Here is an 18,162-nt window from a genome sequence, read left to right as displayed (position 1 = left end):
CAATTTGGACCGGCCAATTCACCTGAAATGCATGTTTTTGGAACGTGGGAGGAAACCGGAGTGCCCGGAGGAAACCCACGCAAGCACGGGGAGAACATACAAACTCCGCACAGGAAGTCTGGAGCTGGATTTGAACCCACGACAGGTTCCCATGACATGAACTGTGCCGCACAAGCGCTAACCACTGCGCCGCCGCAGGTACGGTAATACTCTAAGACATCATGATTTGAAATCATGCATGGCAAGATAGGTTCCCCTGCTTAAACCAGGCACATATCAAGGCCCGTCTTAGGTTTGCATATGAGCAATTGGATGATACAGAGGAGTCATGGGAGAATGTTTTGTGGTCAGATGAGACCAAAATAGAACTTTTTGATCACAATTACACTAAGCATATTTGTAGGAAGAAGAATGAAGAGTACAATCCTAAGAACACCATCCCTACTGTGAATCGTTGTAGTATCATGCTTTGGGGTGTTTTTCTGCACATGGGACAGGACGAGTGCATTGCATTAAAGACAGGATGACTGGGGCCGTGTATTGTGAGATTTTGGGGAACAACTTACTTCCCTCAGTCAGAGCATTAAAGATGGGTCGTGGCTCGGTCTTCCAACGCAACGACCCGAGGCACACAGCCAGGAAAACTAAAGAGTGGCTCTGTATAAAACATATCAAGGGGCTAGCATGGCCTAGCCAGTCTCCAGACCGGAACCCGATCAAAAATCTTTGGAGGGAGCTCAAACTCCGTGTTTCTCAGCGACAGCCCAGAAACTTGACTGATCTAGAGAAGATCTGTGTGTAGGAGTGGGCCAAGATCCCTCCTGCAATGTGTGCAAACCTGGTGAAAGACTACAGGTAACATTTGACCTCTGTAATAGAAAACAAAGGCTACTCTACCAAATGTTAAAATTCATTTTCTCGGGTGTTTAGATACCTATTTGCAACTACATCACACCAATAAGTTGTTAAAAAAAAATCATGCATTGTGATTTCTGTATTTTTCTTTTTAGTTTATCTCTCTCACAGTGGACATATGATGAACATTTCAGACCCCTTTATGATTTCTAGGTGGTAGAAATAGCAAAACCACAGGGTGTTCAAATACTTATTTTCTTCACTGTATAGTAAAACACATAACACAGAGTCTGAACATTCTTATTCAAAGGTATCTTTTATTGACAAAAACTGACAGGCACAAAGTCCAATGAAACACCGCACAAATTTGTCCAATTAACAAATTGTTGAACACAAAAGGAAATTAAGACACTTTCCTCGCCTCTGTTGATCTGTATTAGCAACTATCAACACATACTTGGCAGCATTTGCATGGAAACATCAAATAAATATATTAGGTTTCTACAAAAATACATAACGCAAAGTGCCTTAAGTGGTTTCATTTTTTTCCACGTTTATTTATGTCCACGCAGAGAGGGCTTTAACCTGGTCAAGGTTAGAGGGTTTCAACAAATAATCACCAAGTATTTTTTTTGTGAAGTTTGTTAAAGTGCTCATCTCTCCACAACAAAAGACATGTCACAAACTCGCTGCAGCCCTCCGGTTAACAATTTCAAAGTTACAGGGATAGTGTGTAGTATTTGACCACTAAATGCCGCTCTTTTCTGTCGTCCAACCAAAAACAAGCACTGAATATACAAACGACCGAAAAACAAACTGACCAGAAAGCACAATTGTTGTTTTTTTAGCAAAGAAAGGAAAAAAAAGAAAGGAAAGAACAAAGCAAAAGGAATAATGAAAGAGCAAAAAAAAAAGAAGCTATGAAGGAATGAACAAAGAAACTAAAAAGAGAAAAGGAAAAAAACAAAAAAAGCCTTAAAGAACAAATTAAAGAAAGAATGAACGGGGGAAAAGGAAAAACAAAAAAGCAACATGAAAATAGGATAATTAAGACAAAAAAGTAAACAAAACAAAAAAAACAAAAAAAAAAGAATGAAAAAGCATAAAAGGTTTGCTCCGGGCTCAGTGCCTCAAATCAAGTTAATATGTTGGGCTCGGGCTGTTTTGGGCTTCAATACTCATAGGACTAAGTTGGGCCGGATTTTTTTTTAGGTCCGGTTTTGTCTCTATTACTAAGATTTTATAAAAAGAGAGGGTGCAAGAAGGGTTATTGAGACTGAAGGAATTCCTTAATGGAAGGCTTCTCTCTCCCTGTCCTTCTTGCAAGTACAAAATCCATTTATGTCTTCTCTCCTTATTTAGAGTGTCTACTACAGTTTAACAGTGAGTAATATCTAGAGCCTCCTAGTTCAGTTTAAAAACATTTATACAATAAGCAAAAATATATAACCCATCATATCAATTTTTTTTTTAATTAAAAAATAAATCATAGGTCGAGAAATTTGTACTTATTTTACATAGAAGTCCATGTTGCTGCTACACTGTGCATCTTGCTGCTACACTGTGCTCTTGGCACTGGTTTTCTTTCGCATTAGACAATTCAATGGCATCTACGGCTCAAATATTACACAATATAACACGATTTCCGAGCACAAAAACCCTCATTAGGCAGTAACCCTACTGTTACAAACTTTACAAAGCTCCATGCCTTGAAAAGCATATACAATTTGAATTTTAGTGGGCTTTTAAAGCAAACAATTGAGTAGTAGTCCAGGCCTTTATCACGTGGGTACTTGTGATTGTCTGAGCCTAAAACGAAATCATTTTATGACTTAATCGGTGGAGGTGTACTGACAAATGCAGAAGAAACCCTGTTAAACCAGCATACGCTCCAAAAACATGGTGGAATTCAGTGCAGCTCGGCCTGTCAGTGTTTTTCCGCATCGATACAAAGTCTCACGCTCACACGTATCCAACACGTTTTCACAAATATTCACCGATTCACTCCCGCTTCAACTCTCGAGGACTCGTTGCCGTCTTCAGGACTTGAGGCCCATCCGGGCCATCAACTGCTCATAGACGGTCCAGGCCATGGCGGCCATCAGGGTGCGCCGCAGGGAGCGAGGAACTGCCCCGCGGAAAAAGCCGCCCGGGCCGCGTTTCTGAGGAAGTCAACGGAAATAAAATCAGTGTTTCCCAGATCATAATGAATGAATGAATGAATGAAAACTTTATTCGAACATTAAAATAAAAAAAGAACAAAAACAATAACGTTACATAATATGTTCGAAAAGGGGTAGTCATAAGTAAAATGCTTATATTACCCACCCCTTCACCTTCCCCACTAAATATACCAATGATATCACAACAATTGTAATATTAATGATAGCAGTTTTGATATAAGAATAGCTACAATAACACAAAGTTAACTAGAGGCACTATTCCCAATCACCCGCACCACTCATACCCTATCCTCCTCGTCTCTGTATTCCGCCAGGAATGTTCCTTTGTATCTAAACCTGAACAAGTGAATAGTTGGACATTGTTTGATCTTGTAAATTGTTCCAAAGTTTGACTCCACACACAGACACTCACATACTTTTCCTGGTTGTTCTCACCTTTGGGATTACAGCCCATTAAGTTATAATTTCCCTCTTTCCGAATGAATAATTTATGGATGTTCTCTGGCACTATGTTTTTGTTGACCTTAAATAACAGTTGTGCAGTGAAAAACTTTACTAAATCATCTAATTTTAATAATTTGGACAGCAGGAATAAAATATTCAGTCGTAAACAAATCTAATTACTCCCGCCAGGGTCTCAAAATCTTGAACAGTCGCTCCCCAACTTACAAAATTTTGAGTTACGAACAATAGAACATACGGACATGTGGAAAAATATCTGGACGTTGCTGTAACTTTGATTTTGTATTGTGTGCACCTTTTTCCGAGTATTGGACATTACTGTAGTGCTTCTTTCCGCCGCTACTGGCGTGTGGCGCTGTGAGAGGTCACCCAGCATCCACCCCGAATAAGAAATCCGCTTCCTCTTCCTAGTTTTTGTGTAAACATTCTATACTGCATCTCCAGCGCAGAGAGAACTTTGACATTTTTATTGTTCAATATCTCGTGCATCCATTCAATATGGTAGGTGTAAAGTGTAAAGAAGAGGCAAACAGTTTATTTTTAAATGAAAGTGGAATAAGAAACTTGAGAAAATGGTCAAAACGTTTTTTTTTCCCCCCCAGACACTTTTTTACCACAGAGGACCTGTTGAAGCTCATCTTCCAAAAGTAAGTTAAACTCAATTTTATTTATCTTTAAAGCGCATATTATTTTATGAAATGTTTATTATTTAGTACAAAACAATATGGGTTACCTATACAAGTCTTAAACGTACGAACTATAGCACTGAAGCAACTTACGAACAAATTCAACTTACGTATAAAGAAGAGGCAAGCCTTTTATTTTAAAATCAAAGTGGAATAAGAAAGCTTGATTCAGCCGTAACGCTTTTTTGCAGCCACTTTTTACCACGGAGGAGGAAGTTGCCTAACTGTTGAAGCTCATCTTCCAAGAGTAAGTTAAACTCAACTTTGTTTATCTTTATAGAGCATATTATATAATAAAATCTTTATTTTTTATGCAAAACAATACAGGTTACTCATACAAGCCTTAAACATACTTATATAAACCTTAAACATACCAAATATAGCACTGAAGCGACTTAGGAACAAATACAATTTACAAACAATCGTCCGGAATCTAGTTTATCAAAATAACTACTATATGTAGTTAGCACACCATCTTTCTCAAACTCTGAAGGTTTATGCCTTGTTTGTGACTGTCAGGCACACTTTTAGCTTTTCTGCCCGAGCTGCATCCTCCCTGGTAGGCAGGAGACGGGGCCAAATCTATGTTGCTACCCCAACTACCTTATTTTCCAGACTATAAGTCACGTTTTCTTTTTTCATAGTTTGGCCTATGGTGACACTTGTATGCGAAATTACGGCTGTACGAATTTGGATTTCTGTGCTCGTTTTGTTTTTGGGGAGAACTCAAACAAAGTGACGTGCAAATTTACCTCGAGATGACGTCCTTACATACTGAGAGTATATGACTAACAAAATAACAACTATACATCTACAATTAAAAACAGAATTGCAGTTGAATAGATGGTCTATTGTGTCATTATACAAAAGTAACAAGAAATTAGAGGGCTACTAAATTCAATGTAAAAAAAGCGATTCAGAGACCAGATGGCTAGCTACACGCTAGCATCAGGTCCCCGGGACTTCTGCAATGTCTTTGTGATGATTAAAATACAAGAGTCACAAATGTAGCAGTTTTCCAGGAGTGGGAGCTCCGAGTCATCAGTTTCATTGGTAATGGATTAGGTGATGACTAGCCACGTTCAACAGTGCTGGCTTAGGAGTTTAGCCTAGAAGTTAGCTTTCCCACCTGACGCCGCTTTGGTCAAATTCTGGATGGGCTAAAAATCCAGGGAGCATACCCCTGGACCTTTCTAGACTGCCCACCCACCGGGGTCTCAAAAAATTCGATGGGAATCACTTATACGGTCCTGAAATGACCACGCTGTAACCTCTGACAACTGTTTAGTATTTGAACGTTTCTATTTTGATCATCCTAACAGGCAATGTATTCCACACCTTTTAGGGTGAATTAGCTTTTGCAACCTAAGAGATTTGAGAAAAAGAAAGGTCTCGGGGGAAGGCCTTTAGAACAGGTTGGAATTTATTATCCCTAGTTCGGGCTCACACACATTGTCCTTACAAGTTCAAAATCCATTGATTCATTCTTCTCTTTATTTTGGGTGTTTTTGTTTGTTTGTTTGTATCCCTTGACCACAAGGGTCGGAGCATCATTTCCTGTGATGTGTCATGGGCAAGTACAGTTTACGCAACTTTAAACCTGGGCCATAATCGAAAGACCATTATATAAAATGGAAAGCAGTAATAGCGAAATTACAATCAAAATTTTAAAACAATTTTTCAATTAATAATATGTGACTGTTGGGATATTCCTGACCAGTTTCCTTTTTTGTTTTGCTAAATTTTAGACAATCTATACTTTCTGAACAGGGTTCAATTTAAATAGAAACAAAATCATATAAATATTAAACATAAGGCTTAAATACCAAGGCACAAACATTAGCCGTTATCGGACACAACCATAATTCTAACATTAATAGTTCGCTTTTTTGATGCTAACATTAGCCTCTTAATAATCTCATCTCATCAGCTGCACCGCTTATCCTCAGTAGGGTAGCGGGGATGCTGGAGCCCATCCCAGCAATCATCGGGCAGTGGGCAGGGGACACCCTGAACTGGTTGCCAGCCAATCGCAGGGCACACGGGGACAGACAACTCACTCGCTCAGTCACACCTAGGGACAATTTGGACCGGCCAATTCACCTGAAATGCATGTCTTTGGAATGTAGGAGGAAACCGGATTGCCCGGAGGAAACCCACGCAAGCACGGGGAGAACATACAAACTCCGCACAGTAAGGCCGGGAGCTGGATTTGAACCCACGCAGGAGGTTCCCACGACCTCAGAACTGTGCCACACACGCGCTAACCACTCATTAAATATTAAAGTGAAGCGAGCTAATGCTGTAATATTGAAATGTGTCACTGCATAAAATATAAAATCATGGTTGTATGTGTTCTTCATTTATAAACCTTTTTTTATTTCTGTCATTTAATGATCTTCTTGGTTATTTATTTAGGTGTTGTTTTAAGTGGGGTTTTTAGTTGGCAGTTAGGAAAAGGCTCCACGGTTTTATCAGTAGTTTCCAGACCCGGGATTTTTACACTACCCCCAAAGTTTTCTTATGTCAAGGCCCATTTCCCTAGTATAAAAGTGACTGTCAGCCATTGACTGCACACTTGTGAAATATGTGCCCGGAATATTCTGTAATAAATACCTCAACAGAAGTGCTCCAGCGCTTGTTTTACCCATCTCACAACACAGCTGTTAAACTAACAAAGGGCAGAAAAAGGCCATTCCTCTTTACAACCAAAGCAAAGCTAGCTACCAAAGCGATAGCATTTGTGAATATGGCTAGCAGTTGCCAGGGACTCCCATTGGATAGAACCTATGTCTTAGTCTTTAAGATTACATATCATCACAAAGCCTACCTCTACATGACAGTGATATTTTTGCTCCTGGTATTTGTTGGTCTGGAGTGAGATGGGCAGCAAAAGGCTGTACTTGCCCAAAACACACCACAGGAAATGGTGCCCCTACGACCCGAGTGGTTGAGGGGATACAGCCACAGCTATTATAATGCCAGTATGTCCTACTGACTTAAAGCTATTCACCTACAGTATTTTCAATTCATTTTGTATGTATCTCATCTTAACATGCACCTCGTAGATGTAGCGGATAGCCTCCGTTGTGCTCCAGTGTGATGGGCTGACTTGAATGTGTGTTTTCACCACATCCGCCGGTTGCGTGACCAGGGATGCCATGACACCCGCCACGACACCGCAGCTGAAGTTGACCAGAGGCATGTAGACTGACAATGTCACCTCTAAAGAGAAACCCAAAATAAATGATACGGTGTTGTCCTTTCTCAAATTCGTATTGCGGCTCAAACCTGGAGGCAGCGTCTTCTTGGTCTGGCTGTAGAACATGACGTAGATCCCAGAGAAAGGTGCGTCGCGCAGCAGGGTGGCGGTGAGCCCCGAGAACAGCGCTCTCCATCCCTCGGTCTCGTACATGCTTTTCAGAGCGCCGGCTACGCTCACGTAGTTGTAAAAACCGCTCTGGGGAAGATACGCGACATTTCCTTGGTGCTTCGTAGCAAAAAAATGGACACGGATGCACAATTCGGTCAGTGTGTCCGTTGTACCTCGAAGCGCGTTTTGATGACAGTGAAAGGCAGCATGCAGACGCCGGCCACTGCTCTTGCACCGGCTCCGAGCAGCACGGCCTCACCGGCGTTTGGCGCCCGGTCCAGGAAAAAGTGCTGTTTTAGCGAGTAAAAGGTGCTGAAGTAGATGCCGACGCCAGGGATGCAACGGACAAAAGACTGCCGGGGAAAAGTAGAAAACACAAACACTCAAAATCAGAAGTGAAGAACTTATCAACAACTACTCTTAATTCAGGACTACACAGTGCACCTGATTAAAAGCCGCATGTGCCTTTAAGAGCAAAACTCAAGTTTGTCTTTGTACAAGCCTCACGGGAACTTAATCTCAGGCTTGTTCATTGTGCGAGATTCCTTCAAAAGTTAAAATATTTTCTCTATTAAGTATGTGTTAACAATGCTCAGGTGAGTTCAACGAGCCATTACGCTTTTTTTCCAACCATGGCTATATGCTTATATCGTACCTTAAGGAGAACCAGTCGGTGCAAACTCATTAGTTAGGAAGGAGAGGTGAACGAGGGAATGTTGGAGAGTGACGCATTCAGCACCGCCATTTTCCTCTCCTCTTAATTTGCATGTTTTTGGATCATGTGACCATTCAAGATGGTGATTACAAAGAAGAGCACGTATTAACTATTGTGCAAAAGGAAAACAAGAATGAGGGTGACATCATAACAAATGCATTTGTTTATTTTTTCTGTCATTGATGGTTGTTCTGGTAATGGACCAAATTGCATTTGCTTGTCATTACTTCTCAATTCTTCTGGATTAAAGGAAACTCCAGCGGCGTTAAGAGAGGAGTCTTGCGTTTTTGAGAGATACCTTCCACTTGTATTCAATTCTGAAGTATCAATTGATGACTACATTGAGGAGCAAAAGTCGGATTGATCCCATTTTGTTCCTGTTATGGATTAAATGATTAATTTTGGCCAAAACAAACACATTTTTAGCAAATAACTGTTTGCAGACGCCTGTTTTGTATGCGTACTTGTATGCTCGCTGTTTTCTGAAATATGGCTCGACTATTTACACAGAAAGATATTACAGATCAGGGTTTCATTAAAAAAAAGTCACACTGTATAAAATATTGGAAAAAATAGCGGCTTGGAGACCAGAATTTATGGTAGTTATGGATTTTATTTAGCAATATTATCGCTGGGTTAGGCTCCAGCACCCCCGTGACCCTGGCTGTGCATATAATGGATGTACGATTGTGACAGGAGTCACTATCACAATCTTTCTATCTATCTAATGTCATTTTTTTGTTTTCAAATTTAGCTTTTAAGGGTTAAGATTCTGTTTTCTTGTTGTGAATAGGTCTTCCCTGCAAGGAATAAAATGGAATAGGGGTCGGCAATTAAATACTTCGGCTTCAGCCTTCTCTCTTTGGGTAAGTGTTCATGTACTGCCGTTTCTTACGCAAATATTTTGTTGTTGTTTTGTGCTGTGGCTAAATAAAAATTCCCAAAAAAAACCTATTTAGTGGCACCAGCCACTAATGCTAGTGGCAGGATTTTAGCATCAGCATTCAGTACTAAGCAGCAACACAGAGGATTAGCACTAATGATAGCTAAAAAACGACCTCCTTTAGGGAGCAGTTTTTCTACTTCATTTGTGGGCCAAATTTTAGATTTGGAGAGTATTCTTTTAGGTGGCAATTTGCAAAGATAACGTCATACTAAACTGAACGATGCTAACTGATGCAAAAAAAACAATTCTGTTTAACTCACAGGGGAAACTCCTTTCCACAGGCTGAAGATATTTTCTGTCCTTATCACGTGGATGAAAACACTGAACATCCCCACTTTTGGTGAACTGCAACATAAAACATTAAAACAAAGATCTGTTACACGTCAGCAACAATGACTCAGTGTTTACTTGACTGCTTGTCCTCAGCAGTATTACTGTAAAAAGTAATTAGTTATAGTTACTCACTACTTCTTCTCATGAGTAACTGAGTTTGTAACTGAATGACTCTATAGTAAAAGTAACTTCTTACCCCGAGGAAAGTAACTATATTCGTGACTTTAAAAAGTTGTTGTATGTCAAAGAATTTAAAAATTTCTGAGCAGTATTCGAGTGAGTTGAAAAGAGAAGGACAGGTACTTGTGTTATAGAACCTTGTAGAACATAAAGAGTAGACGATAAAATAAAATACAGCAGCAAATAATCTAAAGTATGTTTAATGAAATAAATGTAACTCACAACCTGAGACAACTGGTAATGTAGACATATGCAATTGTACTTTAAGCATTTTGCTGACAACAACTGTAAAACAATATAAAGTGAGTTTCACTCTATAGAATAAATCATAATGTTTAGTCAGACAACTGCTCAAGATATGCTACTGTACTTCAACTTTTTTCACACAACAAAAGTAAACAGTTCAACAATATAAAGTGTGTTTAACACTGCTGCGTAAAATAAATAAATCAAACTCACAACCTGAAACACTGGTCGAGTATAAATAGGCAACTGCACTTCAAATATTTGGTTCACAATAAAGGTCAACAGTTAAACAATATAATGTGACTATCCAATCATTCTCTTTATTTGATATGTGCTTAATGACATAGGAACTACATTACCCATAATGCCACATTGTTACTGAGCATGCACGGTGTGTTCCCTGTTTGTAGTTGTAACTTATGGTTTACACGAAAACCAAACATCCATGCTAGCATGTCTGGGATGAATGTTGTCAGCGTAACGTACCACTTTTTATGGTCAATAATAGAAACGGCGGAAAAATGATTTGTTAGATTACCCAGTTACTGAAAAAATAACGTAACGGCGTTATATAATTCCCAACACAGGTCCTCAGCGGCCACCATCGAGGCTAAATACCCTTCGATGCTGATGTGACAGCCAGCAGGCATGTGCACCCTAGTCAAAATGCAGTAAGGGCATGCAACAAAAAATGCTTATCCACACAAGCAAACACAAACCCTGGCTTGGCGTTGTTTTGCAAAGTCTGCAGCCGCGTCTTGACCAAATCCAAAGGCTGGAAGAGCAGCGTGGAGCATGTGCCGCTGAGAGAGCCGCACATGAAGGCTTTGAGAGCAGGATGAGCCTGAGGACACAAAAGGATGGAGCGATGGAGAGGGGACAAATGAGGGGGTGGAGAAAGGAAACATTACATTAGCAAGGGTATCAAAATGATATGACATTTAAGTGACCTAATTTAATCAGTGCGAATAACTAAATCACGCACAGCCCCGGTTTGTTTACACCAGGAAGACGGCCGAGACTCAGGAGGCCTTCGCGCATGTCCATGTTCACGGCAAAAAAGCTAAGAGTACCAGGCAAGTGCGCTCATTCCCACATACCTAAGGGCTGGATGTCAAAGATTGTATTGCACAAAGATATTTTGATGGGTGGTGACACATAAAAACTCAATCAAGAGGTGGATTTTGTGCAGAACAAACACGTGCATGAAAGAAACCGAATATGAACACAGTTGTTTCAAAAACGACAATAAAAAAACACGGCAAAAACAATTAAGCTGTATACAGAATTGACTGACGAGACAGAAACACCGAGACAAACAGGCCGGTTGTGCTCAAGACAAAGAAATTCGACAATTGACGACAAGATATCCCCCCGCCATCTAAAAAAGTTCACACGCAAGGTTACACTCCTACCTTGCCCCCAAAGCTGCTCGGCCCCGGGCTGGACGATTGGTGTTTTTCCGTCATGGTGGCCCACTTCACCTCACGCTACAAAGTGAAGGCGAAGTGGCAAAGTGCAAGGCATCGATGGCTGCCGCGGACAAGGGGAAGCCATCCCCGAAAAGACAATTAAAAAAAAGGCTTCTGAGGCAGACTCGTCGTCGCCCTCCCCCAGCTTACCCGCCAAAAACGGAGGCTTATAATCCGGGCGTCGCTTTCCACGGGCTTCTATCTTTATCTCGAAAAGACACGCTTGCACATCTGCCCACCCCCTCGCTGTTGCACCGCATCTTTGTCAAACGGCGTGAGTCATGGATGGCATGCTGCTTGCCGTGTTGTGCAGTCTTAAAATGTACGTTTGGAGCCGCGATCCTGAGCCACTGTGCTGTGGCCAGTTGCGATGCTGTGAGATGTCATCGGGATTGCACGGGAAAAAGAATCCAATTTCACTTTCATTCTGACAGTCAGTGACTATTCCAGCTACAAATAATTGACTAACATTGTGTGGTACAAGGTACAATAAACCTGAATATTATAAATAAAAAAGTTAATAATTAGCCTCACCTAAAGTCATGTTTTTTTTGTATAGCCCTTAATCACAAGAAGTCTCAAAGGGCTGCACAGACCACATAATTTTGCAAATTAGAGACTATTATTACACCATCCCCTGATCTAAAACCTACATGAGGGCAAGGAAAAACTCAAAAACCTCAACATGAGGAAAATGAAGAAACCTTGAGAAGGGACCGCACATGGGGTAGTCCCCCTTCCAGGATGACCAGGCTGCAATGGATGTTGCAATAACAAATAATACACAGATATTCTCATCTCATCTCATCAGCTGCACCGCTTATCCTCAGTAGGGTCGCGGGGATGCTGGAGCCCGTCCCAGCAATCATCGGGCAGTGGGCAGGGGACACCCTGGACTGGTTGCCAGCCAATCGCAGGGCACACGGGGACAGACAACTCATTCGCTCAGTCACACCTAGGGACAATTTGGACCGGCCAATTCACCTGAAATGCATGTTTTTGGAATGTGGGAGGAAACCGGAGTGCCCGGAGGAAACCCACGCAAGCACAGATATTGTCAACATAAAATATAAGTTATTCATATGCTATAGAATAGAAGTGTGTTTGAAGCCTAGTTTTAAATAGTTCCACTGAGGTTGCAAATCGAATCTCTCTATTCTGATTTTTGCTGCTAAAAGTCATTGCACTGTTCTGCCACAATGTCCATCTATTAATCCAGACTCAAAACCCACTTTTCAGACTTGCTTACTCATCACAAACTGCCTCACATGGCCCCCCTTTTTTTGACTGAACTTTGTTTTTTGGGGTTTTACGGTTTTTATTCTGTGTACAGGGAACCTTGGGTGTCCAGAAAGGGGCTTTGATTTGAAATTTATTATTTTCATTGTTATTTGATGATAATATTGTGTGTCACTGCCTATATATAATCATTATTGTACGATTTCAGTCATTTATAAACTCTTCATTTATCTCCAGTTTATCAGTTGTTTTATTTTGCAGCCATAAGTGACCTTGAACATTATATCAGGCTTTTCTTATCTGTCAGCAGCCATTTTCTGTGACTAATTTGGGCGAAGAATGTTCTGCACATAAAACCTTCGGACCAAATTACTTATTGTCCCAGCTTTTATTTTGATGAACTACCTTTTTGCTACCCAGAAACAAACGTACATGCGGAAACAAAAATCACAATAGTCTGGTTTGCAATAATCTGTGGTCTGTGCAGCCCTTTGAGACTCTTTGTGATGAAGGCCTATACAAATAAACATGACTTGACTTAACGCTTAAAACCAGTCTACAAGCACTTTCTTGTAAATAATGCCCATCTATCCTAATATACTAATTTATATATTTTTTGATTTAACGTCTTTGATTACATGTTTTTCCTAGAAGGCAACTTTGAATGTCATAAACGAGGTACATTACATTGTTCAATCCAGTGTATTTCAAACAGTGTAACAGGGCACACTAGCGTGCCGAGAGACTGTCTAGTGTGCCACAGGATTTTTCTTTGTCTTTGCATAAAAGCATTCCACTGTTCAGTATTTTTACTTTCTTCCAGTGATCAGCCACATAACTAACAATTATTCACATCAGTAGGTGGCAGCAGAGTCCATTTTTTTGTTTTCACATATGTATTATCTGCTCATGAGGTAGTACAAGAACATTTTAAAAAACAGATACAGGATAGGACAAAGTAAAAGCAATAATTTCTTATTCTAAATATGTTTGTTATCTGTTTCTAGAAAATCAAGACAAACAAAACAAAACTTGAAAAGTGGGTTAAAAATATCATAAAATCAAAATTACAGCAAAAATCTTAACCAAAATGACTAATGAGTATTATGGTGATCGCATTCATTTTCAAAGGGTCAATGTGTAATATTTAGTGCCTCCTAGTGGTACAAAAAAAACGTTCATTCAATAAAAAAACATAGATTTGAATAATAGGTAAAACTGCAGAAAATATACCAATTGTAATGTTTATTTAAAAAAAAATCATAGGTCGAGAAATGTGTATTTCTTTTACAAAGTGGAACCGCTACCTCGAGGTTGCTGCAAAGTTTGTATGGCATCTCGCTGCTACGCTGTTCTCTGTGGCACGGGATTTAATTCGCATAAGACACTACAGTGCTGTCTAGTGGTCAAGTATTACACACATGATCGACTGACTGTGTGTCTTGAAGTCATTTTAGAAGGATAAAAAGTGTGCCTTTTCTCAAAAAGGTTGAGAAAGACGGGTTTAGATAATTATTAATAATAATAATAATAATTAATTAATAATAATTAATAATTAATTTGCCACTCATTGCACATTGCTCTCTGCACTATGGTAATTACAGCGTTATTGTTACAGTGTTAATGTTACTGTGTACCTGACTTGTTAACCTGACTGCCCATTTTGCACATCTGGTTAGCTACTCTTCTTGCACTATCGGCACTATGGTAAAATACTATACGTAGCCAATTACAATACAACTTTATTTATATCTGTACATTCAAGGAAACTGTGGGGGTCAGATGCATCGACATTTCGTTCTGTATACACGTGTACTAGAATGACAATAAAGTAGATCTGAATCTGAATTATATTCTAAAATAGCAAAAAGATTTGCTTGCCGATGACAGTATGGACATCTTGGGGCAGTGTTGGGAAAGGATCGGAGGATCGCATTCCAAATGATTAACTGTTGCTCAATTGACTTTTGAAGAATTTACAATAAATAAGATTCTTGCTTCAAAATTATATGGTTTTAATACATCATAAATCAAAAGTACTAATGGCAGCAATACTTAAAGGAGCTTTGCAGAATTCTGAACTGTATTACTGGCAGCCGCCATCTCCTGGTTTGAGTCATTATGGAAGCCTCAGTCAGCTCATTCACAATGTGTGCAAATATGTGCATTTTTTTTTTTAGATGCACTCGAATGAACTCTTTTTTTTCCATCTTTATTGGGGTTTGGGTTGGCATTAAGACTACTTGAAGCAGGCCTTCTCTTACTTCCACCATTTTCATGCTAGACAACAAATAGAAACAATAAATGTGGGGATGAGCATAATGTCACTCTCCATCACTCTTCTCATCCCCCAATTTATCCTACCTAATGTGTTGCACCCCGAAAAGCTTTACTAAAAGAGCAAATAAAAGCAAAAGAGCATGGTGGAAGAATAAAGCATAAGGGGTGTTTAGAACTCAGATGACATTGGTATCACACACTCAAGAGAGAATATTTAACTTTCAACTTTGGAGGGACATCTGAAACGAGCCAGGCACCTTGAAAATGAGTGTCTGGCTGGTTCATTTTAATTATAATATTTATTATAATATTTTTTCATTTAACTTAAAAGTGATTTAGGCTCAATTAACACTGTTCGGGACACACTTCCCATTTTTGTAAATCACATTACACTTCAAACTGATCCAGTGGGTAGCTCCGACTACCATTTACAAATAAATTGGGAGGTTTTGTGTTTTTCTTCATAGTTACAGGAAGTAATAGACTCTCACATGAATATGCTTTTTTTAACAGAAAACAAAACCTGCAAATGTCTGTGCCAGGAGGATGACACACACACAAAAATTAAGCTAGGATGAGCTTTGTTACATTTGAGTCAATGGAGCTAAAACGGGGACTTATTTTTTTATTATAAAGTTTGAGTATAATCGGTGGTAAAATGTACAAGACACTGGGCAGCACGGCGGCGCAGTGGTTAGCGTGTGTGCGGCACAGTTCTGAGGTCATGAGATCGAGTTAGCATGTTCTACCCGTGCTTGCGTGGGTTTCCTTGGAGCACTCCGGTTTCCTCCCACATTCCAAAAACATGCATGTCAGGTTAATTGGCCGGTCTAAATTGTCCTTAGGTGTGGATGAGCGAGTGAGTTGTCTGTCCCTGTGTGCCCTGCGACTGACTGGTAACCAGTTCAGGGTGTCCCCTGCCCACTGCTCGAAGATAGCTCGGATGGGCTCCAGCACCCCCGCGACCCTACTGAGGATAAGCGGTCAGATAATGGTTGGATGGATGTATAAAATACTCTTACCATAATACACCAAATCCTCCACAAGATTCTCCGCTATGCCGCAAGTGATACTGGTCAAGCGCAGGAGGAGAGGGGATAGGAATCAAATCGATTGAACCATTGTAAGGCAGTGGAGTATCTGACACTGTATTCTTCATTTTGTTTTGTTTTACTGTTTTTGGTTTTATATCCAGCATTTTACATCACATTTAAACCCATCATGTTAAAGAAAAGTTTTAAAAATTCTATCTTTAGTGGGGTTGCTTGGGTTGGATTTGGGGGTGCTTGAGCACTTGCCAAAACGGGCTGGTAACGCCCATGCCTCACACGTTGATTTATAAAACATTGGGTTATTAAATATTCGTGAAAGATTAAGCAACTATATACAAGATGACTTTTAATGCGAATTTCTAATATTCGCGGGGGAGAATGATGTTCAATTCCTGCAAGTGGTGAAACTTATTTTACTCACCCCAGTAAACTCCATCCTCACGCCGCCCGAGGTGGAGGCTGAGCCGGGGGGATCCTTCTCGCCGAAAGTCCCCGTTTTGATGGCTCTTATTGACGCTGGGAAATGAGGGGAAATTAACGCATGCGTTAACGAAGTGGCATACCGAGGTCGACCATGGCGAGTTAGCATTAGCTAACGCTAGTAGCCGGTAGAGAAGGTGAAGCGGGCTAGCGTTGTTGTCATCTTAATTCGATTTTGAATCGAGTATGAGCACTCACCTTAGGACGATTAGGGAGTCACGAAAACAGCGTTTACTCCAAACATTTTTAAAAACGCCATGTTATTCGAGCACGTAAACTAAGATTTGACGTTCGAGCCTTGAGACAAAATCCAAGACTCGTATGTTGAGTGACGTCAGTTCTATAAATGTCAACTTTTGTTGAGCCTCAAACAAAGTTCAACAATAACACGAAGCTAACACTACAACACAAACAAAATTGCAACTTTGTGTGATATATTAAAAAGTTGCTACTAAACACCCGGCAGCCTACACCATTGCGGGTAAACACTTCGCATGCACTTCCGCTTTAGCGTGAAGGTGGATCCAGCCTTGTGACTTTTCAAAATAAGATTGTACGAATGAAGATTTCAAAATAAAAGTTAAACTTGACAAGCTATTTGACAATGAATGCCCAGGTCGTAATTTAGACGCAAACTTGAAAAAAATACTGGGGTGAATTACAAGCAATATAAGCCAAAGTGTGTTTAGTGGACTTTTGACCGTTTCTCAGACTTTTAAAACATTAAGGAAATCTCCAACTTTTTATTCGTAAGCCTTTTAAATTGCTCAATGTTCTACCTGTCATAAATTTCGAAAAATACCTTACGCATATTGCATCGTAGACGTGTATTACATTTTAAAACAAAATATTTTAGGCACGGATATAATAAACTAATTGGCTGATGACACAAGTTAAAAAAAAAATAATAAATATCTTTAGCTTCCGGTGTAACCTTGAACTTGAAACAATTTGAACGTTTAGCGATCGATAAGACTAATTTAAAATTTATAACATACCTCAATAAAAGATAACAAAATATCTCGGGGTTTTCCCAAAAATACACGAAGCAAAATCTAACTCTGAATTGGGAAACTAAAATAAAACAATGTAAGTGTCAAATGATGTTAAGTCAAGTCATGTTTATTTGTGACACCCTTAATCACAAGGGCTGCACAGACTATTGTAGACTACAGACTACGTATTATTACACCATCCCTTGATCTAAAACCAACAGGAGGGCAAGGAAAAGCTCAAACACCCCAGCATGAGGAAAATGAAGAAACCATGACTTATTACCATCATTATACTCCTTCCACGATGACCAGGCTACAACGTTAAGCAAAATCAAACTCTGAATTGGGAAACTAAAATAACACAATGCAAGTCCTGGGGGATTACCTCATGTGTGGTCTCAAACTTGATTCATGTCCAACATTTTTGGAATACAAATAAAAAAGCGGCACAGAAAATGGATGAATGGATAAGAAGTCGTAGCCATAGATACGTCATTTCAGCTCCTGTTGTGGAATATGGAACTTCCGGCAACAATATTAATACCACTAGTTTTAACATAATCGAGTGAAGTCATGTTTATTTGTGACGCCCTTAATCACAAAGAGTCTCAAAGGGCTGCACAGACCACAGATCATTGCAAACTATAGACTATGATTACACCATA

The 18,162-nt window shown here is 39.8% G+C and overlaps 1 protein-coding gene across 3 annotated transcripts; it reads right to left on the bottom strand.

Moving 5' to 3' along the window:
• Positions 1-1,152: 1,152 nt before the first annotated feature.
• LOC148360828 (mitochondrial glycine transporter B-like) lies at positions 1,153-17,025 on the bottom strand. Of its 3 annotated transcripts, none has more exons than XM_088341741.1 (8): positions 16,701-17,025; positions 16,444-16,538; positions 10,699-10,823; positions 9,481-9,565; positions 7,733-7,912; positions 7,478-7,646; positions 7,248-7,411; positions 1,153-3,017 (listed from the first exon to the last, which is right to left on the bottom strand). In XM_088341741.1, the coding sequence occupies exons 2-8, from the start codon at positions 16,456-16,458 to the stop codon at positions 2,895-2,897; spliced, it is 861 nt and encodes a 286-aa protein (XP_088197867.1). In that variant the 5' UTR covers positions 16,459-16,538; positions 16,701-17,025; the 3' UTR covers positions 1,153-2,894. The 3 variants fall into 3 exon arrangements, with proteins under 3 accessions (XP_088197867.1, XP_088197866.1, XP_088197865.1); XM_088341740.1 differs by lacking the exons at positions 16,444-16,538; positions 16,701-17,025 and adding exons at positions 11,395-11,512; positions 11,602-11,835; XM_088341739.1 differs by lacking the exons at positions 16,444-16,538; positions 16,701-17,025 and adding an exon at positions 11,395-11,835.
• Positions 17,026-18,162: the final 1,137 nt, after the last annotated feature.

This window comes from Urocampus carinirostris, chromosome 8 (assembly GCF_059441175.1).
Source record: "Urocampus carinirostris isolate Australia breed hairy pipefish chromosome 8, RoL_Ucar_1.0, whole genome shotgun sequence".
Lineage (NCBI taxonomy): Eukaryota > Metazoa > Chordata > Actinopteri > Syngnathiformes > Syngnathidae > Urocampus > Urocampus carinirostris.
Note: the sequence above shows the minus strand (reverse complement) of the source record. Positions and strands in the feature narration are given on the sequence as shown.

Coding starts and splice junctions, on each gene's coding strand:
- LOC148360828 (XM_088341739.1), bottom strand. CDS start 11,448: ATGACGGAAAAACACCAATCGTCCAGCCCGGGGCCGAGCAGCTTTGGG. Junction 10,824..11,394: donor CGAGCAGCTTTGGGGGCAAG/GTAGGAGTGTAA, acceptor TTGTGTCCTCAG/GCTCATCCTGCTCTCAAAGC. Junction 3,018..7,247: donor CTATCCGCTACATCTACGAG/GTGCATGTTAAG, acceptor TGACTTCCTCAG/AAACGCGGCCCGGGCGGCTT.